At 48.7% G+C, this 23,220-nt stretch overlaps 1 protein-coding gene across 5 annotated transcripts; it reads right to left on the bottom strand.

Annotated features, from left to right (window-relative positions):
• Nucleotides 1-244: 244 nt before the first annotated feature.
• SERP2 (stress associated endoplasmic reticulum protein family member 2) lies at nt 245-22,285 on the bottom strand. Of its 5 annotated transcripts, XR_015253021.1 has the most exons (7): nt 22,146-22,285; nt 21,806-21,923; nt 16,871-16,943; nt 7,553-7,804; nt 1,413-1,635; nt 711-839; nt 245-481 (listed from the first exon to the last, which is right to left on the bottom strand). XR_015253021.1 is itself a non-coding variant. In XM_086711786.1 (4 exons), the coding sequence occupies exons 2-4, from the start codon at nt 21,887-21,889 to the stop codon at nt 7,885-7,887; spliced, it is 252 nt and encodes an 83-aa protein (XP_086567912.1). In that variant the 5' UTR covers nt 21,890-21,923; nt 22,146-22,285; the 3' UTR covers nt 7,811-7,884. The 5 variants fall into 5 exon arrangements, 1 of the variants encoding a protein (XP_086567912.1); XR_015253024.1 differs by lacking the exon at nt 1,413-1,635; XR_015253022.1 differs by lacking the exons at nt 711-839; nt 1,413-1,635.
• Nucleotides 22,286-23,220: the final 935 nt, after the last annotated feature.

The following is a 23,220-nucleotide window of genomic DNA, read 5'->3' as shown; positions in this document are numbered from 1 at the left end:
CAAAAGGCGGCCCTAAAGAATATCACTGAAGGGTCTGGGTTTCGTAAAAGACTCCAGTGGACAAAAAGCTTCCTCCCCCTCCGCCCCATTTCCAAGTGCACCATTTCCAACAAAGCCCCCGAAGTGGTTGGCAGAAGTCCTGGCCACTGCCACCGCTTCCATGTTTAAAGTTCTCCCAATATTGAGGAATGAACGAAATTGCCAAGAGTGCAAAGATGGAATTTTAAGAAGCAACACAGGACTGTTTAAAGTTGCACACTGAACATCTTTAATCCCGATGCCGATCTCTGTGGTCGCCCCTCGGACTTCCTGAGGCCGTATCAGAAGTCAGAACAACCGAGCAGGCTGATTCTCCCTTTCCTCCGCCAGCCGTGCCCGCAGGATAGGCCTCGCTTAACAGCAAGCTTCAGCGGGGGCTGTCTTTGCTGCTTGGAATGGGACAAAACTTTCTCTTTAGCCGGCCCTTCTCAGGATCGTGGTCCTGAAAATTTAGAGTGCGTAAGCCTCACCCAGGGAGCTTGTACAAAACATTAGCGTTGGCCCCACCTGCCGCACTTAAATTGAGCAGACTTGAGGTAGAACCCCAGAGTCTGCATTTCGAGATGCATGTCCCACTTGCCCCACCCCCGCCACACACTGGGATGCCCATGTAGGCAGACCACACTCTGAGGGGCTGTGGGGAGGCTGGCCAGGGAGACGTGTGCACCCACCAGCCCTGGGCCAAACTCTCCCAGCCTCCAGGCTGACCACCCAGAGTGAGATGAGACTCCAGCCCTCCTGGGTCCTGAGGTTGGCTGGTTTTCATAAAGAGGCCTCAGACACCTGCTCCTCGTCAAGTCCTAAGACAGACAAAGAGCAGATAACAGCTAATCGAACCTTGACACGCTTTGTAGGTGGCTTTCTGCATCGAAAAAAAGAGCAAAAAACAAACAAAAAAAACCCCCGCCCAAAACCAAAAAAAAAAAAAAAAGTAAAAAAGTAAAATGTGTGGAAAATCCAAGGTCATGAGAGCAGCCCAGGGCTTCATTCTGGGCCAAGACCTTGAAGGTAAATCTAGCTCTAATTCCCCAGCCACAGATTCCTTGACCCTTTCCCAAACGTCTAGTCCTGTCCCCCACCCCCCACCCCAACCCCACCTGGAGCTATTCTGGCATGTTCTTCGCTTCAGGTTTCTCACTGTAACCCACACATGGTATAAGGTTGAACAAAGACATTTATTCGTAAAACCAATCCCCAACGGAGGAGAGGCTGTATCCATAGAAAGTAACCTGGTGATCCTTCGGAGGGCCACATACATACATTTGTGAGACCAGGGGCAAAACCAGACAGGGTGCTGCCGCAGACATCTGGGAGCTACCAATCCCACCAACAGAAAAGCAAAATGTCCTTTCCGCTCGAGAACACGGATGTACCAAGATGTCCTGTGAGAAGGCAATGTGGTCTGACATCCACGATGAAGTGATCAGGGAACAATGGAGGGAGCCTTTTTTTTCTACTCGGTGTGGCTGTGTGCTTCCCACAGATCCCTGGCTAAAAGCTTAAGTGGTCCTCCGCCCTCCAGAGGGAGGGGGCAGGGTCAAATCCCCAGGCCTTCTCACATGCCCATCCTTATGCTCTGAATGATCTGAAAGATAGCTGAAAGAGGAAAACAAGACAGCTCAGATAGCAGGCAGCACACAGCTGGAAACCCAAGCCCACAGCGAACCCTGCTTCTGCTGACCCCTGGGCCCCTGACATGTTAGCATCCAGCTGATTAGATATTTCCTAACAAGGAGTTAAGTTAACAAGAGGTCAGTGAACTTCTTTAAAAAGGCAGCCTTGCTCTGTCTGCTGATGGATGCCTCGGGGATTTATAGATAACTCCTGCTAATTCCATCAGGAGTTCAGGCCAGAGATCCCTCAGGCGCTCACGGATTTGGCCCCCTTCCCCAGAAGTGTCCTGTGGCTGCTGGGGAGAGGGGACGGGGCTTTCATACAGGCACTGCACTCATTTCACAGGTCAGCGAGGCTGCCTTTTCAAAACGGCAGTGGCCTGGAAAATGAGCGGCCCCCGAGCAGGGAATGCAGGCCAGGTGCTTGGAGCAGATGCATCAGACCGGGCCCCTGGATGCCGGTAGCCCTTGATGCAAGATCTGCTGGCTGCCAGTAACTTCTCTGAAATGCCGCAACCTCTCATCCAGAGCCACCAGGAGTTTTGACCGAGGGGGTGGGGAGCCTGGAAGCCCACCTGGCACCCCCGCTTATCTTGCTAAGAGCGAGTTAGCTCCCCCGGCCCGGTTCTAGCTATCGGGGTTAAATGTGTCCCGGGGAACATAAGGCCGAAGCGTCTTTGTTACGCCCTCCCCAGTGGGCAATGGCGGTCAGGCTTGATGAGGACGAGAACAGATGAGAACTGTCACTACCACGTGCTTCGTGATTTCTTGGAGGTGAGGCTGGGTATCGTTTCATTTAATCCCGTCTAAAAACAGGATAAACAGGGACGAGCTGAGCGGCCACGCTAAAGCAGGCTATCCAGAACCTTTGGGAAACAAGCCCTTGACATTCCATCATCTAACGTTAGTGAGCACGTACTGTAAACCAGGTACTGTGCTTTGGGTGTGCAGAGGTTAGTGACACACAGGGCCTTGGGGGATCTTCCTTGGACAGCTAGATTTGAAGGAAAGATAAAGCATGAATGCATTTTTTTCGCCTAAAAAACCGAAACTAAACCAAAACAAAAACCCTGCACGCATCATCACTACTCTCCTAAATTGGATATACACCAAACCTGACATAATATTAATTTTTCAGGAAGGTTCAGTGTGACCATAATGAAAAACAGTCATTGCTAAGACCCCGATGGAGTATTGGCACGGGGTGCGCAAGGTATTTGATCTGAGACCCAAACAGCTCTGGTTGGCTGTGCTCTGGGCTCTTCGTTTCTGCTTCTGCGTCCTTTATTTCAGTGATGATCTCCGCTCACCTCTCTGGTGTTACCAAACCAGCCTGTGCTGGGCCCTCTTCTGTTACTATGTTGCTATCGACCAAGCTGAACACAAAGACCGTTTAGAATTACACAGAAAATCGAAGTTAGCCAGTTCTGTGTGAACTGTCTTCTCCGTGTCCAGCGAAGGAGTGAATTCAACAACTTGTGATCCTTCATTACGGTTGTGCTCGGAAGTTTCCTTGGCCCATCCCGGGTTTGGGGGTGGGTCTTGACAGCAGAAGTTGCTGAGGGGGTGAGAAAGTACCTTCCCCAAATGGATAAGCTCACAGAAATGTCTGACCTTCCTGTCCTCCCCTGCCAGGGCTGACAAGGAACAAACGTTAAATAAACATGCCGTATTCCGGTTCAACGGGAGTGCGGGGAGGCAGCTGTATATTGGACAACATTAGGAAAAAGAATATCTACATCTACCGTGCCTCATGTTTTGTTCTTGGGATCAGGGAAGCATCCCTAATCTTGACGAACAAGTCTACCGTGGAAGGGCAGGGTCAGACGGAACTAGGTCTGAATTCCAGTTCTTCACCGGACGGATTAGTTAACGTTTTCGAGACCACCTCCTTTTGGGTGAAATGAGAACCACGGTGCTTGCGGTGCTGTCATAGGGATTAAACGATAACGACAGTGGCTCTGCCTACACTGAGGGCTTGATGCGTGGGAGCTACTGCTATTGTTACCATCTCTCTGGTCATGACCGCTGCTTCTCCGTGCGTGAGCATGAGACCAGAGCTCAAGTACCAAGTGCTACCTGCCACTCCCTAGTGGTGTGAACTTCGGGAAACTCCCACACAGTTCCAGAGCCCTGCTTTCTCTACTGGCAAAGCTGTAGATAATGTGCATCTCAGAGGATGGCAAGGAATGAAGATCATGATAGAAGCAAAAAAAAAAAAAAAAAAAAAATCTGCCCATAATAAAATGCTCAAAAATGTTATTTCTCCCTTCATTTTAGCCTTAGACAGGACATCGTTATCAGCGGAAAGTAGGTCAACAAATAGGAAACAGTCTGTGCCTTAGGTCCATCATGCCCCATTAAGTTAATTCATGACTTCAAAAGTGCTAGGTAATGATAAAGCCACTCAATTCTCTTTTCGGAATGGTTGCAAATTTCTCTAAAGAGTCTTAGATGAGATTTTTTTTTTTTTATTTCAGAGTAGCAACACTTCTGGTAAAGCAACTTACCAGTTCCTAAGTCTGCTTTAAGAATTAATTCAAGATCACTCTTGACCCTACTGAATCCATGAATTAAATGTAAACATCTGATGGTCCTTAACAGGTGTACAGGTGACTCTTTAAAATGGAACCTGGTTGGAGAAATTACTTTAAATAAAGTCTGTTTTAAGTTCACCATTTGCCTTCACCTTTGAGATAAGGGAGAGTGGGTTGCATTTATTATTCCTTTTTCAGTTGTCTCAATGTCTTTAAGAAGCCTTCGACATTCTAGAGCAATTACGTTAATTGTACGTCTCTGTGCCTGCCAGTAATGACCCGCAGAGTCACCCTGGCTTTCCACGTGCTGGCTTCCCGAGGCAGCGACCAGGAAGGGAGCCAACAGTGGGTTCAAAGAGGGAAAGGAAGTGGGGAGTCTGGACCCTGACAAGTTAATAACTTAACAGTGGGTGCACAAAGCTGAGAAAACAGCTGAGCAGGCTGTAGGAAAGAGGCCGTGGGTAAGCCAGACAGCAGGGAAGAGAGATGCCAAGGAAAGGAGGGACAGGCAGACATTCCAGGTCAGGGCATCTGGCCTCGGGCAAGTCACTGGGGTTCAGAAAAATCCAGGCTAGCGCAGGAGCTACAGAATCCCCGGGCCCCTGCCCTCTCCAACCTGTGTTTGGCATCCTGATCTTTGGTGACCTCGGATGGTCACATCTCTCTTTTATTTAACCATCCCCTTTCAACGAAATCCTCAGGCTTTAGCACGCAAGAAACATTCACGCTCAACAATCAAATGAACCGGATCAATCCTCCCGAGTCCACATCTGCTACCAACAGGTGCCCTCTCTTCCGCTTTGCAACCGTTTCTAAAAAGCTGTCTATACTCACTTTCTCCATTTCCTTGCTTTCAATTCCCACCTCAATCCACTTTATTCTAGCTCCTGCTCTCTTCACTCCACCGAAAATATCTCTTGCTAGGGACACAAAGCACCTTCCATGTCACTTAATCCGACGGGCAGTTTCCAGCTCCCTCCTGCCTGACTTCCTGACTCACCATTGTTGACCACTCCCTCCTATACTCTCTCATCCCTTGGCCTCTGTGACACTGTATTTCCCTGGTTTTCTAGTTTTCTTCTCTGTGGCTCTTTACACTAAATGGGTTTTACAGGGGTCATCCTAACTCCATCTGACCAATAAACAAGAATAATGACACCTCTCGGTGAGCACTCGGGCTTTCTTCTATTCTCACTCATGTCTCACATTCTCACTTCCCGGGTGACTTCACCCTGCCCCACAATTTTAGGCGGCCCTTAGCTTTTGCTGACTCACCTATGTGTATTGCCAGCCCTGACTTCCCAGAGCTCCAGACCCACACCTTCCATCATTGAATTGATATCTACACGTAGGTGGCTCAAAGACGCTTCAAACTCAACAGGACCTTCTCAGGATCCCTTCCCACTGCCGAACTTGGCCTCGTTACCCTCCATCTTGCATATAAACTCAAAACGCAAGAGTCATCCTCGGCACCTCCAACTGATTACCAACACCTGTGGACTTTAAGAATCTTGTGATTATGCACCTTTCTCCCCGTCCCTCCAGAAACCACCTTCGTGCAAGTTACCGCCATCTTTCCCCAGACCCCTGCCATGACCTCCAACTGGTCTACCCTTGCTCTTCTGCAATATTTGCTCCATACTGCAGCTAGATTTATTCTTTAAATGAAAACAAGTAAGATTGTGTCATCCCTGTGTTTCAAGCACATCAAAAAGCTTCCTGTTGCCCAATCCTTGATGTGGCCTCCATGACCTATATATCCTGGTCCTATCAACCCGTCCAGATGTATCTTATATTACTCTTCTCTCCTGGGCTAATCCCTCATGTTTTCAAAACTCTCAGGGCTTTTCCATATGCCACTCTTTCTGTACGAAATACTTCTCCCGCCCCACCCTATTGCCTAGTTTTCCTTTATAATCCAGAAGTTTTTTTCTGCAGAGAAGCTTTCTTTGACCATCTGAGGCAAGAGTTCTCAAACCTGCGTGTGTATGGTAGTCTCCTGAGGATGTGTGAAAACAGAGGCTGGGCCCCACCTCCAGAGTTTCTAATTCAGTGGGTCTAGAGTGGGAAATGAAAATGTGTATTTGTTTTTAAGTAGGCTTCATGCCCAGGGGGGAGCCCACCGTGGGGCTTGAACTCAGGACCCTGAGATTAAGACCTGAGCTGAGATCAAGAGTTGGATGCCTACCTGACTGAACCACCCAGGTGCCCTGAGAATGTGTATTTCTAACTGGGTCACCGGTGATGCTCAGGCTGCTGGTCCAGGGACCACACTCTGAGAACCACTTGCCCAGCCTTTTGCCTTATATGCTTTCACAGCTTTACATGTCTCTCCTCCACTTTCATGACTGAAATCGCGCAGGTTTCAACATGACTTGGTAAACTTATGTTGCTTCCCCACCAGACTGAAGGCTCCAGGACAGCAGGGACCGTGCATGATTTTGCTCATGACCACTCTGGGCCTAGCTCAGCACCAGGCACGTAGCAGGTCCTCAGTGGATATTTCTTGGAGGAAAATGAAAGGTGAATAATTGCAAAGAGCATGGAGGAAAACCCATATTATAAACCTCACAGAATTATTTTGCGAACCAAGAAACAACATCAAATAACTGCTTTTAGATTCCGATGTTGCAAGAGCCCGGTCTTTGGCGGGGAAGGAAAGTCATGAAAGACCGTAAACTCCTTAAGGCCTGGGACTGTGTCATCCCAGCCCACTCTTACCCTGGGGACAGACCTACCTCGGCTAACTGGGAGCGCCAGGACACAGGGGTGACAGAAGGGAGACAGCTAGAGAGTGGGAGGCTGCCGGCGTTGCCTGCAAGATAACAGGAAGCTTCAGAAGGCCACTTTTATTGAGAATAAGGTTGATGATAAGCGAGCTCAAGAGAGTTGCTGAGAAGAGAGATTGAGAGAGGCCACAGGAATACCATTGAGGAGGACAAGACCGCTCTAGAAATCACATCATTTTGATTATTTTCCATTTAAAAAATGAAAAAGCTGGTAGGAAAAAGCATAGGTCCTGTGAGAGACAAGTAGAAACGTCAAGAAAGGAGACGTCGCAAAGGCGGGTTAAGCTCTCAGGAAGAATCAGCACAAAGGGAGTCGAAGGCGTGATGCTATTTCCGGTGGCATTTCCTGGTAGCGTCTCCAGAGATGGAGACGAGGGGAAAGACAGAGGTGCCTGGGATAGAGGGCAGAAAGGCACGGTGAAGAGAAGGGACGTTAGCCAAGAGCATGATGCCCTTTATCCACAGTAAAATGGCAGACAGCAGAAACGCTCTTCGAGCAGCAGACCAGACACAAACCCAAATGCTCCATGAGGCACAGGGTACAGGGCATGGAACAAGGGAGGATGCAGGTCACCTTGAAGGAGCCAGTGGCTGAGGAGACATCTTTTCCAGAGTGTCCATGTCAGGTCTCGAGGCAGGAGTTTCTCGGCAGAGACATGTCCTCAGTCTTCCCTTTGTGGTGAAATAGAAGACCTTCTCCAAGGCTGCCCAGCTCCTCAAACATCCTGCTTGTCAGTCAGTCTCAGGGGAGTGACAGCCACTTTGGGTGTCACAGTTTCGAGACAGTTCTGGCGGTCTCCAGGAAAGGCCAGTGTTTTGGGTCGACCTGTAGACATGGTGCATTCAAATCTGTCCTGGAGCAAGGTCCAGAAAAGGGTAAGGAGGTCGGGTGCCCCGGTGGCCCAGTCAACAAGCAGCCCACGGCTGGGTCAAGGCTTTATCCATCTGGGAGCAGACCCAGGATGGCTGTATACGTGGAACCTCTGGACAACGCACCTTTTCTGGCAGGGAAAGTAGGAGATGTTTTAACAAGAATTCTTTTCAATACATGGTCATATGCTGAAGGCCTAAGGTGGGTGGAAACCTTCTGCTTGGTAGTACTTTTGGGAGAAGTGGTAAGAGGGAGGGAAGGCAGTGTAATAGGGTTTCGAGTTCAGGTTTGGGTACTGGCTCTCTCACTCTTTAGCTGTGTGATGCTAGCTGATTTCCTCTAGGAGCCTCAGTTTTACGATCTGGAAAAACAAGTACCATAGCTCCTTCGTAGGGATTATGTGACGAGAAGAGAAAATATACGTGTATAGTAAGTAGCCAAGACAGTTGTATGAACAGGTCCTGCTCATCCCTATTAGCTAGTTTATATAAAGAATTCTTTCTAGAAATAGAGAGGAGGCTCCCGCTGCCCCTACAGAGGTGACCCCACCGACCTCTGGCTGACATCACCACAGCTTCCTCAGGGTCTCGGAGCTAAGTATGCTCCCCCCTACAAGTTTTCTTACCACCATAAAGCAAAATCACTAGGAAGATCCAAATGTTCTCTTTCTTTCTCTGTGAGCATTCAGAGTCTTGGTCAGAACCTTGCCTGGGAGGCTGAGATGTGGGGAGAGAGCGTGACTAAGGGCCATGAATATAATGACTAACAATCAACTCCCAAGGTCCTAGGAGTTAGGGACCATTCTTAGGTCTTTTAAGAATGGGAGAACCAAGGCTTAGAACGGGCGTAAGCTGGATAAGGCCACATGGCTAGTAGGTCGCAGAGCTGGGTTTCAAACCCAGGGAGGCTGGCCTTGGAGCTGGCACACACGTGGCTTGATCCTTTCCCTCCTCCACACTGTTCTCAGCAGAAACAGTAGGTCCTAGGAAGGACAGGGGTGTTGGCCCTTCCAGAAATGGAGAGGCCTTCTGTACAGGGAGATCCTTGGACCACCTGAAACATGAGACTGGGGAATGGGAGGGATTCAGGCCCAGCCAAGAACATCTCAGGGAATCACTTCTTCATATCCGTTCTGAATAGGCTGTCCTGAAAAACGCGCTGGTCTATGACATGCTAGCTCTCCCACCTCCCCTGTGTCCACAGGCAGATTCCCTGGGGGATATGGGAGCCTACAGCCCCTTAACCGACAGACGAAAGCAATGTCCCTGCCCAGAAACAGTGTGACTACTCACAACTCATGTGCCAAATAAACCTAGCAGGCCATTTGCTCAGAGGCATGAGCTCTGTCATGACAGAGGCCAGCTCCGGGCCAGACGCAGCTTCCTATTTGATGGGCAAAGAGGGTCCAGATGTCTGTTCCTGTCCAGGGATGGAAAAAAACCCAGAATATCCAGCAACACCGGAGGTACCCCCTACACAAACACAGACAAAGACACACACTCGCAAACACATACACACACACAAACGCACATCCGCTCACACTCTCAAGCGTACTCACAAATGTAAATACACACAAATATGTACACACTCACACATATGCACACTCATAAATGCACACACACGCCTACTCACACACACACACATACACACACACACACACTCACTCACTCTCTCTCTCTCACACACACACACACACACAGATCCCACTTCCACCAGAACAGCTGCTCTTTCGTTTGTTCCTAAGATATGAACAGAGTTTGGCTGCTTGTTAAAAAGAGGCTAAAAATCACTAGTCAAGATGTTTTCTTCTTAAAATACACTTAATTTTTTCTAGATTATAAAAGTTGTCTGTATTTCTCTATATGTTATAAGTCATATATGCTCACACGGGGAAATAGAAAAGTCTGAAGGAAATAACAGCCACTCGTTAATCCTATTACCCGAGAGGTTCCCCTTTGATGGGGGATATAAGCTCATCAGTTTCAAGAATGCTCAGGCTTCAGTAACCATTAAAATTCTCATAATCCCTAATTAGGAAATGAATATCAGGCTTGGCCAGAGAGAGAGAAATCAAATTGAAATTAAGAATACATGAGGGAGAAACGGTCTGAGGGAGGGAGCCGGGGCACGGCTGATGTGTGAGAGTTTCCCTCTGGGAATCAAGGGATAATAGGAATTAAACGGGGACTCCATTAATCCCAGTAGAAACCTCAGTGAGGGGTAAGGACAGGGGAGGGGACAAGCAGGTTGCAAAGAGCCTGGTCTCGGGCCGCTGCCATCTGTCACCGTGCAGTTTCACACGGGGCTCGGAGAAGGGAAATCATGCTACAGGATCACAAGATGCGCGCATATGCTGACTAAACAGCCCGATTGTCTGGACAACGAACGTGTTAAGGAAAAAGCCTAATCAATCTCGTGGAGTCCAGGGGCCATTCTGGTCAAAGAGGAAAGCTGGGAACGCGGAAGACAGTTGTCCTGTGAACCCCGTGGCACTCCCATCACGGAAAGGCCAGGGATGGCAAGGGTGAGCACGGGACCCCGCTGTCCACACCAGGTTTAGGATGGACATTGTTAATCAATTGCAGCACGCTTTCCCCCAGAGCTTGGGCGTGGCCTCAGAATCCTCGTCTAGAAAACTCTTAAAGGAGCTGAGGACAAAAGTAGAGGAAAATCCAGGGTTACAGCAGGGTGACTGGCTTCATTCATGGTCTGGGGCAGTGCATCAGGACTGCAAGTGTCTCCCAGAGATAGCGGCGGGCCGGTCTGAGCGACGGCATCTTTGCCGCCTCAGACAGACATTCTGGGTCACGCTTGTCTCTGAGTCTCGAGATAAAAACAAGCACTCTTCAGAAGCTATCACACGGTTCTCAGAGAGGCAGGTTTGAAACCAAGGGCCAGGAGAGACAGGATGAGGTGCTTATCTGGAAAGAGGCCCCACTGCCTGCAGAAATGGAAGACAGTGTTTTTATAAAAAGAGAAGAAAAACACAGCAGAGTCTCTAAGAGGGGCTGGGCTGGGGGCGGGGGGCGGGATGCTTGAATCCTTAAGGCTTCAGTGTGGATCTGGGGCCCTAGGAAATCAAGTAAAGACAAATGTAACCAGTTAAAAAGGCCCAAGCAAAACAAAGTCCCGGGCCAAGCAAGACTTGAACAAGAGAAGTTTGGAATAATTATCTGAGGACACTCATAACTCATAACATAAACCTCGTATGAGGTTTTCTCGTAACAGGCTTTCTGAGAAACAGGTTTCAGATTTCTGATAGGATGTATATAGTAACAATACAGCTAGTTACCAAATTATACAAAACAAAGAACCATATGGCCCTGAGATGTCCTCTATCTGGATAATACTGGGTCTGAAAAGAACGCACTGTTCCCAGAGCTTTTGCATCTCACAAAGAGAACTTTTATAGCAAAACAGTGGTGTATTCAGGTCAAGATATCAGAAATAGATATTTCTGATATCGACGTAAACTACAAACCCCTGTTTGTTGATTTTAGTCTGTAGGTGGGTTCTTCCTTTCCCCTGCGTGGGGAGGTCGGGAAGATTTTGAAGCTTTATCATGGAAAGATAGGCTCACACCCTCGGAATGGAATGTTATCAAACTGCAGACACTCATCCTTGGAGCGAAGAGGCCGGGCCTACCGTTGAAGAGCAAGACCAATGTGAGTGGCTGAGCCTTGCCCATGGGCTGCCCACGGAAGGCCCAGCTGGGAAAGATGTAAAGCAAATGGAAACCTGAGCACCGCCCCCCCCCCACCATGGCACACCAGCCCCTCCCATCCACGGTGCCACTATCGGGGCTACGCTGATGGGGATGGTGGTAGTGACTGAGGCTGCAGGTGTCGAGCTGTGGGCCAGCGCTTAATATCCCCGGAGCCAGTCGATGCCCTTTGGAGGGGCTACTCTTATCCCTAGTTGATCAATAAGGAAATCGATACAGAGAGTAAATAACGTGTCCAAGGTTGTCCAGCTGACAGTGAATCTTAGGCTTTGAACCTACATCTGGCAGATTCCAAAACTACCCTCCTCTCTGAGGCCTCTTCATCTCTCATCCTGTTCCTGCCAAACGGTCAGGCTTCAAAGAAGCGTCTTGCCTAAGAGCCCTTTTGCAATCACGGAGAGTGGAAATTTACTTACTCTGAAGAGGGGTGCATTTAGATAGCCTCCTTCCAACTGCATGTCAACGGGGTAATGTATTAGAGGCTACCACCGTGTACCTGGGCTGGACTCACATCTTGGGGGCCTCAGGGCAGCCCCAGGAGGTCTGGTGCTCTTATCTGATTTCCTGATGAGGGGGTGAGTGTTCCCTGGGTGCATGTTTGCGCCAGGGGCCTCTGCGTTCTGTACCCTTGCTGCTCTCCCGGTTCTTCTCCCTTCTTTTTCGTTATCTTGTTCTTATCAGCACCGCAGGCATTAAAGGCATGTGTGGAGAATGAGGAAGGCCACAGGGAAGAAGCCAAGAAGCAAGGGGTCAAGACTGCTGTGACACATCACGCCCCATATAGTTAAGGGGTCCTGTGACCTCTTGGAGGTTCGTTAACTTGTTTTTTTTCCACACGAAGTGGAGTAAGGGTGGCCAATAAGAGTGCATGAGCCTAAATGCCAACGTTTCCCCAGTCCTGATCCTTTGCCACAATCTCGCCAGGAGAACGGATACGATGTGCATTCCTTCTTACTTGCCTGACCCAAATATTTACCTATCCTAGGTACACGGACACTATTTCTAAAAAGAGCACTTTGCCCAACCAATCATCGTGGGAAAAGTGGGTCAACAGAGTGAGGTGATGAGAGCGTTGTCTTTCAAGAGAATCAGATCATTGATCAGCACCTTCGTTAATATTGGAAGCTTTCATATTTTCCCCGTCTGTATAAAAATATACAACATATGAGCCGCCAGCCACCTGGCCTCAGAGAGAATAGTGACACGAGGCTTCCGTCATCCTCTCACCAGGAAGGCTCGTGACATGAGGCAGAGGAACCCACAGACGGCATGGCTAGCTGTTAGGACATGACACTCTCTTAAATATAGAGAAGACACTGGCCCCACAACCTGAAGGAGGAGAAACTCAAGAAGGGCAGTAGGCTCTGCAAGACGAACTGAATCGTGACTAATCCCAGCGAGGTGGCAACCGGGACAGACCTAAAGGAGTTATTGTGTTTTTCATGACATGTTTGGCTTAGAAAAGCACGCGTACAAAGATAGAAGGAAGGGCACAGCACCAAGGACAAGCTGAGAAGAGTGACACATTTCTGTGAGAACAGTGCCTGACTTGAGCTGAGGCTTGCAGGAAAAAAAAAAAAAAGGTAAGTTAGCAAAAAAAAAAAAAAAATTAAAGGTGGGTTAGTGGATTATTTTTAGTTACGATTAAAAAAGAGATGAAGCCCATTACTTAGGGATCATGGTAACGTGTTAACGAACTCCTAACTAGCCTCTCCATAAAAGCAACGCGGTCTTGACGACAAGGATTTAAAGAAGCGACACCGGGAGAGAACAGGCTGTGAAGACGGGGGGGTGTGGCATGCTAGTAAGTGCTGTGACCTCTTAGCCACTTTAAATCCATGTCTCTGGGCCCTGCGGGCTCCCATTCCAGCCCCCTGATAGATCTCCCATCCCAGAAAGGATAACAGAGCCAATGTACTCGATCCCTGAGAAAACGAATGGAGACTGGGAGGGTTCCAAGAGACTGCTGTCAGCAGATGTCCCAATTTACCCGGAGGTTGGGGGGGGGGCGGGGGGAGGAGATACAGTTCCTACTATATAGACCGATAGCGTGGCAAGATTTTAATTAAAGTGTAATTTAGAGAAGGTTTTCAAGCCCTTTGAAAAGGGTGGATATTGAGAACTAACACCGGTTTGAGAAAAACAGACCAAATCACTTTATCGACTTAACCCCCTCCATGTGCTACCTCACGGTGCAGACTGGGGAGGGCACTGGTTAATATGTATCTGGACGCCAAAAAAGAAAACAATACTGGCTCTGTACCTGTGTAGCCCCTGACAACACGGGCTGCGTGATGACTCACAGGTCCTTGCCACTGGGCTTTGGCCATTCTTGAGCCCGGCACGCTATCTCAAGTCTATGTGCCTTTGTCACGTAGTAATCTCTCATGTGGAACGACCTGTCCTTTGGCTGTTTGTCCTTCAAAACTCACCACAAATGGCACCTCCTCTGGGGAACTTTCTCTTCTGCTCAGTATGACTGAGAAGTCCCCGCTATGGTCTGATTGCGTTCTCCCATATCCGCGTGCTGGAATCCTGATGTCCAATGTGATGATGGTAGAACGCGGGGGCTTTGGGAGCTGATTAGGTCATGAGGGTGGAGACCTCATGAATGGGATCAGCGCTCTGATAAAAGAGACCCCACAGAGCTCCCTACCCTTTCTGCCACGCGAGGATACAATATGAAGATATGAGGAGAGGTCTGTGACCGGGAAAAGGGTCCTCACCAGACCAGGCTGGCACCCTAATCTGACTTCCAACCTCCAGAACTGTGAGCAGTAAATTTCTGCTACTTCTAAGCCACCTAGCCCATGGTATTTTGTTATAGCAGCCTGAGCAGGCTAACACAGTCCCTTATCCGTGCCCACCAAGCACTCTGGGCACTCTGCTATCATAGAACTCTTGCCCTAGGTACAACTGACAGCTTCCTTATCTGCCTCTCCCGTTGCCTGCAGCCTCCTGAAGGTGGTTGTTCCAAAGCCTGGCACAGTGCCAGGCACACAGCGGACCCCGCCAAGCCCCCAAGACACGATGATTGTTTGTACAAGTTTTGCAGAGAGGTTCAAAGTCAACCTGGAGGGAGTTGTCTCGAATTGTGTTCCATGGGCTTCTCCAAGTCTAGACTTTATCAGTGACTTGGAGGTACAGTATACTTTCCGAGACTATAAAGCTGGCAAAGAAAGATGATTAGATAGGAGGCTCAAGGTTCAAGATCTAACAATCTACAGGCTGGCCACAAGGCCTGAAAGGGCAGATCACCTTTTCACATAGATTTATTTTTCTTGATTTTTGTATGGCTTGCTAAAGGCACGTGGTTTTTTGTTTGTTTTGTTTCCGGGTGAAAATCAGAGACCAATCATCTGAGGCAACACACGGCAGACGAATATGCAGGCAGTGATGGAAATGCTGCATTAATGCACCATATTCCTCGGAATTTTGTACAGCGTTCTGAACTACGCATCGCTGATGAAGGCGATACGCTGACCATATCATATGTCACTGACCATCTCGTACATGATAATGCAATTTCGGCAAGCCATTTACTATGCATGTTCTTCTGTATTTCTAGACTTTGTGGCTACGCTATAAAAAGACAACTGACAACCAACAATGAAATTTTAATAGAAATATTCATGGAGCTTTATATTAGGTCTCAAGAAAGTCAGCTGGATATCTATAGTATGGGGAACATCTTGCTGTACTTATCCATCCACCCATCCGTGAATCCATTCAGCCAACCACACTGAGCACTCGCTATATGCTAAATACTTATAAGAATCTACCAGTTTGTGGAAAATACACATTCCCTTCCCTGAGCTTATGTCCCAGCAGTGGGAAATATATACTAAAGAAGCAAAGTAAATAATGTCATACGTTGATGAGGGTCATGAATAAAATAAACAATGTGTGATGGGGTAAGGGACAGCTCTGGATTGGGGGGAGGTATGTACATGCTTCTCTGAAGCTTGTAGAGCATTTATGTTAAGGAGAGTTTAGAGGGGCCAGGCTATCCTTCAGCTTGATGTGAGTCTAGGATGTGCTGCGACTGCTGAAAATAAACTGAAGCTTGGGTCACATTAATAGAAGCAGAGTGATGGGATCAAGGGCAGTGGCAATCCTAATGCCTCTGTAGCAGTCACACCCCTTCTAGACCAACTTCCACAGTTGCAAATGTTATATACTTTAAGACACTCATGGAGTGTACCCAAAAGCGGGGTCTAGAAACCACATCTTTTGAGGCTAGGTTGAGAGAAGTAGGGAAGTTTACTTTGCGGAATTTAAACTCATCTTTAAAATATCTGAAGAGTCAAGATGATTCAAGATGTTCGGAAGAGAATGAGTCCATGCCTTGTGGTTTTAGGAGTTCGCACCTGAACTACTGAAAAGATAGTTCAGTGTAGTTCAAAAGATGTATAACTAGAGCTATACAGAAATGGGATAGGCGTTTTGAAGAAGTGAGCCCTTCACCCTCAGTATTCCAGTAGAGGTTGGGTAAACTCTGTTAAAGAAGAGGGATTCCCTGTATTGGGTAAAATATTCCCTTCGAGTCACATCCTTGGGAATGGGGTGTGCAGTTTTGTTTCTTTGAGTGAGAGATCTCGGGAACCTCGGAAGGCCTGCCTTGTTAGAAGTAGCCCCACTATTCCTCACTTACCACTATCTTAGAGACCCAACCCATGGGGACCAGGAATTACAAGACTCCCAGTAACCAAATTCAACGAGAGACAACTGCATGATCCTTTGCTCAAGCCTCCCCTGTGTGTGCGCATGTTTGCACGTGAGTGTAAGCAAAGCTCTCTGAACTTGGCCACCTTTCAGTGTGAGGTGACTGTACCTTGAGGCTCAGGTCAAAGGCTCAGTCAGTTCTATTTATGAGTTCTGTAGAGTTTCCTCTGAGAAAGGCATAAAGCCTCTCCCTTTCTCTGCAATCTGGATCTACCTTGGGTAGACAGACAGGTGTTCCACTTTCTGTTCTAAATGCCCTTTTTAGGCTATGTTCTACTGAACTCTAAAGTGTAAACAGCCAATTTAATTACTCAGTGTAATCATTTTATGATTATGATTTGATAGGATATCAATTTTGTCTCTACTCATATTTGCTCTGCTAGACTAGAGACCAAATCAAAACCCATTAAGATGAAGGCTTCAGGCAGAGATTAACTTGAATCCCAGAACAACGTGTGTGTGTGTGTGTGTGTGTATTTTTTTTTTTTTTTGTCTATTTTCTTGGGAATAAAACCTGTGTTTTTGAAGGACAGAGGACAGCATGGTCTATGAAGTCAGCGAAAAACCCATACCTGAGCCACAGACAACAAAAACAAACAGTGCCAACAGCCATGGTCCCACAGGGTATTTCTCTTCTTGCGGCCTCTGAAAGGGAATGGGGTAAAGTAAGATTAGGTTCATTCATCCAGGAAACGTTTGTGGGGTACTACTAGACCCTACTAAAGATTGGGAATACCACGATGGGTGAGATGGATCCATTCTCAATGCCCAATGGGCAGGGAATAGCTGAGTAAAGCCAATTGTGAAGGATCCAGATAGGTGTGAAAAAAATTAACCAATAACCTTATTTATACTCCTGTAACTCAGCGCACTTGGCACTCTTAAGTATTCTAGGGACAGATGGGGTATAAGTACCAACTGATACAGTGATTTGGGAGTCCCAAATGATAGTACTAATAATTGCTTCCATTTGTTGAAGGCACACTGGATGCCAGGCTCTACCCTAGGCAATCTACAACCACTCTTTCCACCACTCACAACTCCATGCCAGGCAAGTGTTATCAACTCCATTTTGTGGTTGGGAAACTGACACCCAGAGTTTGTTAATTTGATCAAGGGCTGGGATTCAAATTTAGACTTGCCTCATTACAGAGCCTGGGTGGTTTCCACTAACAGAATCATCTTAAATTCCCGAATCTGTGGATTCCAAATAAGGTCACGGAACAGCCATTTTCTCAAAACCTTCCACACGCCAAGAACATGGGGAAGGTGAGTGCTGTGGAAATTCTCAGAACGGCGGAAGCACCACAGCAGCAGTGAGCGCGTAGGCAAAGGAAGCAGCATTTTGTAATGAGAAAAGTTCCTCAACCCAAATGAAGCTTACACTTTGAAGAAATCTCTTCCTTCCCTGGGGAGCAGAATGGCACTACTGTGCCCACATGAACCCAGTCCCTGCACACCTCCTGCTCCCCTCAAACTAAAAACACAGACGTAATAAGAACAACCATCCACAACCCTTCTAGGTCTATTTGCAGGTACGGCTTGGTCCTTGAAATCAAACCGATGGGGGTGTTTGGGTGGCTTAGTCAATTAAGCGTAGAACTTCAGCTCGGTCACCATCTTACGGCTTTTGGGTTGGAGCCCCGCGTCGAGCTCGGTGCTGACAGCTCAGAGCCTGGAGCCTCCTTCGGATTCTGTGTCTCCCTCTCTGTCTGCCCCTCCCCTTCTCGCACTCTGTCTCTCACTCTCTCGTGATAAGTAAACATTAAAAAAAATCAAATCGATCAAGGAAAAACTATTTTTTTTTGAGAGAGGCGTCCAAAAAAACAGTGATCTTCTCCAATAAAAAGGGAGATGTTAGAGTGAAGAAAATAACTCACTAACATTTCCTCACGTGTGTGAGCCAGAAATAGGCTGTTACCCACATCAAAACAAGAACTCATTTTATTATAAATAAGGCAACAATTCTTCGGTTCTCAGCTTACCTGTAACTTTCTGAGACAGCCTTCTCTCTTCTACCTCAAGTGGGTTCCCTTACCACTTAAACCGCCATGTATGTTTTCTTCACAGCATTTATCCCAGTTTGTATCTCATGGTTAGTCTCATGATAACGTGTCTACTGTCTGTCTCTCCACCGGACCCTACCCCACCAGGGCAGGCACTGTGTCTCTTTCACGTGTCAATGTATATAGCAATGCCTGGCACAGGACTTAAACATAGTAGGTGCTCAATAAGTGTTCACTGAAGAATGAATAAGCACACCAACGTCATTAAATATGGCTTCTTAGGTCAAGCAGAGTAAAGACGGGATCTAGGAAGGATATTACCTTTTTTGTAAATACTTCCTAATTGGTGATAGGGTTATCCCTGACTCTCTCCATACCAGAGTAGAGATTAAAGTGTTAGTGGCAGGCAGACTCCAAGGATTAAAACCCTTCGATTCTCTGTCCTCGACGAGCTTGTTTCCACCATCACGCCTGCACAAACAAATCGCACTGCAAGGGAATGGGTGCCCGCTCTTGACCAGACAAGGACAAAATCAGTCTTACATAACTGCGTAAGATAACTTGAACCAGTGTTGTCACTGTGTCATTCTTTGGCACCCAACGCCAGGTCAAGGCCAGATCACGTAAATAACAGAGATATCAAATAAAGTTACCTGAACAGAGTGTGGCACTTACCCCGTCCCCACCCTCTTTCACTAACTTCCTAACCCATCTGTCACGGTTGACCAGAAACCAGTTCTGTTGCTGTCATCCCACTAACGCTGTATAAAAAGCTCATTGATCTCCAGCAAAGCCAACAAGTGAATTCAGGAGCCTGTAAATGAATTACTGGCCTGGTGCAGATAGCAATGGAGTCCATTATTTTTCCTTTGCAGAAAAACACAAATTATCAACATGCAGAGCTTGGACTGTATAGTACAAAAATCTGTTTGATGGCATTTTCCAGTGACTCGATACGATCTGGGGACTTTCAGAGCTCAAGAACACCAATATATCCTCTTTTTTTGAGAGCTCTGAATTCCTGTTTTGGAAGCGGTACCCAGCACAATCCCTTTGGGGCAATTCACCTAAGCCTGAATCTATGGCTGGTAAAGGTAAGAAAAGCAGCAGAATCTTGCAAATGACATGGTTCATTTCAAATAGGAGTATGTTACTTCCCTCATAATGTCAGGGGCTCGTTTCCCCCATGATTATATACTAGCAGGGTAAGTCAGAACTCTGAACTTTAAATCCCCTTCATTCTGGAGAAGAAGTTACTACCGTATAATCACAAAATGATTACTTCTTTGTTTTTTGGATATATCTGCTATCTGGGAGAATAATATCGATTTACTCCATAGCTATTAGCTAATGAAATACTGAAGCATCTGCATACAATTGAAGGGGTTTATTTCCGAATGCTTATGCTGATTTTTCAGTTCGAATCTGTTCATATGTTCCCAATTTCCTCCCAAACAAGTTATCTCTTGCAAGTTACTTCTTTCAAAGTGTAATTGCGTTTGACCTGCAATTAGGAAAATGAGATTTAGGGCTTAAAGTACTTCGGTTTTCTTTTTGGATGTTGGCCTATTTACAATAAAGTTAACCAAAAGGTTCTCCTAGCCAACTGAAAATAAACATACATCGTGGCTTGGTTTGGGAGCCTTTCATTACAAATGTAGTAGGGCCGTCTGAACATCCTCACAGGTACCAGGCACTTCTGAAGGGCCCCAGGCCATGGTATATCCGAACCTATTAAAATTCACTCACACCATAGATTAAACATTCGTCCTAATGTAGCTTTGAAAGTTGAGTTGAGTTGAAATGAGAGTAACTACATTTCCTAGATATTTAAATATTTTCCTCCAATTTTTAAATTTTCTTTTCTTATTTTGAAGCCACTAATTCGCCCTCTCCCCTCCCCCAGGTCTCAAACACCTTCTAATGGTCTTGAAAAGCTAAAGGTGGCTGACCTTGAGTTCACCAAGCCAGGATGGATAACTTAGCTTTGCAAATCAGTTACCGTGTTGCTACTTTTGCAGTGGGATATGTTGTCAACTGAGTTTAGTTCATAACTGTTAGTTCTGTAGTTCCTTAGTTCATTCAAAAGAACCACACAACTGGAGATTTTCAGTACCTCAGCTAGTCTGTACGATATCTAGGAAGAAGTGACCTCCTAGGGATATAAAACCCTAAGTGCTTTAACACCGATTAAAATTTGTTTCTCAAGGTCAATTTGGACAGCAAGGTTTGTTTTTCTGAGTAAAAAGAAATAGGAAAAATAGATCTATGTGAAAAATGGTTCCAATTCACTGGTATATTAGCATGTTACTGTTCAGTCACAACTAAATGATCTAACTCCCAATGAGAGAATTTCCAGCATAAGGTAAGCCTGGAACTGTGGATAAAGCTCTGAGTAGAACAGAGTTTGATCCTAAGATTTCTCTGCCGTGGTACTGCTCAGTTTTGCAAGAATTCTGGTGTGATCATTGCAGCTCTAGCTTTTTGCTCAGTTACTCAAACCAGGATCATTTCTTTGGCTAAAAGGAAGTGCCTCATCAGGTCTGCAAGCTTTTCCAGCCAAACCCAAAGCTTCAGCTGGACTTCACTTAAGTGTCTGGGGTAACAGATTCCAGGCATCTTGGCTCACAGACTTGGAGACCAACACTGCCCAACAACTCATCCCAGGCATGCCTCTGAGTGTCCAAACTCACGGACCTGGCATTTTCTCTTGAAGACATTCTGCTTTGCTAAAACTAACCCTAGTGCATAAGGCACAGATTTTACTTTAAAGTCCAGTTACAAAGCTTTAGTCTCCAAAGTTCTGGATCATACCACCAGGATGAGCCAGAATTTACAGGGTGAGCAAGAGTAATGTTGCATTTAAACTTCAGCCCGGTAGCGAGAGGCCTCCCTGGAGAAGAGGAGAAGGAAAGGAGGATGGAGGGAAACATGGGTCTGAACCTCATTTCGCACTTTGCGCCCCTCCAACTTATTCAGCGCCATAACAAAGAGGCTGGAGGGGAAACCTTATCCTGGTGGGTGTCTGTTGAGGGTGGAGGCCAGGAGTCGGAGCTTGGAAGGGGGTGATGATAAGAGGCCTCCATTTACCTGCTCATTCATTCATCGAACGTTCTAGCACCTACTGGGTTCCGGGTCCTGTGTCACGCAGTTGGTTTAACTGTTCCTGAAGGATGTGACTTTCCGTTTTTCCCGGAGACAAAGGCCCAGTTCTCTCTTGGGGAGGCTCTCCCGCGCCTCCGTGGTAGCCCCGGCGGCCGCCCCCTGAGGGGCCACCACCGACCCGGCCCTCGCCGCCCGCCAGGGCTCCGCGAGGTCCGCGCCCCAGAGCCCGGCACTCGGCGCCCACTCTGCGGGACCCCGCGGGAGGGGCGGGGCGGGCCCGGGCCCGGGCCGGGGAGCGGGGAGGCCCGGCCCCGCGCCCGCCACCCGCCCGCCGGCCCCGCCCCGCCCCCGCCGGCCCTGCCCCGCTCGGCCCGGTCGGCGCCGCCCCCGCCTTACCAGGGTTTTGGCTACGTTCCCCCTCTGGGTGATGTTTTTGCTGTGCTTCTCGTTGGCCATCCGGATCCGCTGTTTGGCCACCATGGCTTGGGCGCTAGGCAATGCCCTCGAGTCCCACCTGCAAGAATCCCCCCGCGTTAGCCCCCCGACCCGGCCGCGCGCGTCCCGCCGGCTGCGGGCGCTGCAGGTGGCAAGGCGCGGCCCCCGAGCCCCGCGCACCCCGCTCCCCAGCCCCCAACGAGCCGGCTCCAGAGAGAGGCCAGAGCCCGGACGGAAGTAATCTTTCATCTCAGGAAACCCTCTCCTACTTCCTCGCCATCCTTCCGGTCCCCCCTGCTACCTAACCAGCGCGGCCCCGAGGCTGGCGCTGCCGCGCGTCCTCCCCGCGCTGGGCGGCCGGAGCGCCGCGCGCGGAGCCGCTCCACCCGGGCCCCCTGCCGGCTCGGGATCCAGCGGCCGAACGCGGCGGGGCCGAGGGTTCCGGCGGCCGCGAGCTTTGTGCGCTCATAGGGGCCGGGGGCGCAGCCGCTCTGGGGCTCCGCGGCCGGGGACCCGCCGGCGCCCGGGGCCGGAATTGGGGCGGCCGCGCTTTAAGCCAGTCTGCCTTGCACCACTACCCCCTGGCCGAGGGCCGGATTGGAGGCAGCGGCCGGCGGGCCTGGCGGGGGGGGGGGGGGGGGGGGTTCTCAAAAGACAAGTAGAATGAGGGCGAGTCCCGGCCCACGCTGTTGGGGGACAGTTTAAAGAACCTCCCCTTCAGGGGTCTGGGGAAGGGCCCTGGGCGAGGGAAGCCCACCGCAGGACCCTTCTGAAGTACTACGGAAAGGGCTGGAACTCCCCAAGGATGCGGATAAGTGGGTGCGAGGATGGAGTGGGCTCGGTCATCTTGCCTTGGTAGCTGAGGGCCTTCCATGGAACACTGGCAGCAACCGTCAGCATCTGAGTGGAGGAAGGCCCTAGGCCTGCAGCCCAGCCAGATGTGGCGGTCACTACCCTAAAGTGGACGGATTTGACCAGCTTAGGCTCCCCACCTACCTGGAGCGGTTTGGCCCTCCTCCAGCCACCCGCGTCCCAAGGGCTCTGAACTGGGAGCTTCCCTGCAGCGGAGGGATAAAAACTGAAGTGTATGTGACCCACAGACATTGGTGTTAGGGCCCTACAGATTGCCTGGTCGGCGGTGGGGGCAGGGGGAAAGGGATTCAGTCCCTCACTTTTCCTTGTGCCGCATGAACCGAGGTGAGCTCTTAGAAGCTCAGAAGCGTTGAGGAAAACGGGGAACGTCAGCCTGGAAGGTCCGGGGCAGCAGGAAGTGGTGGGAAGAACGGAGGCATTAGGCTTGGCTTTGGCTCGCACACCCCAGTGCTTCCCTTGCAGGCATCTGTGGCCGGGCTTCTAAAGGTTTTGTGTGGAGAGAG

The sequence above is a fragment of the Puma concolor genome, chromosome A1 (assembly GCF_028749965.1).
Source record: "Puma concolor isolate L17-30 chromosome A1, mPumCon1.1.hap2, whole genome shotgun sequence".
Lineage (NCBI taxonomy): Eukaryota > Metazoa > Chordata > Mammalia > Carnivora > Felidae > Puma > Puma concolor.
Note: the sequence above shows the minus strand (reverse complement) of the source record. Positions and strands in the feature narration are given on the sequence as shown.

What these genes read in the sequence shown, in the direction of transcription:
- SERP2 (XM_086711786.1), bottom strand. Translation starts at nt 21,889, where the DNA reads ATGGTGGCCAAACAGCGGATCCGGATGGCCAACGAGAAGCACAGCAAA. An exon ending in GGAACGTAGCCAAAACCCTG is followed by an intron (nt 16,944 to 21,805) that starts GTAAGGCGGGGG and finishes ATTCCCTTTCAG; the next exon opens with AGGCCGCAAGAAGAGAAATA. An exon ending in TTTTGTTGTCTGTGGCTCAG is followed by an intron (nt 7,980 to 16,870) that starts GTATGGGTTTTT and finishes TTTCCCTGCCAG; the next exon opens with AAAAGGTGCGTTGTCCAGAG.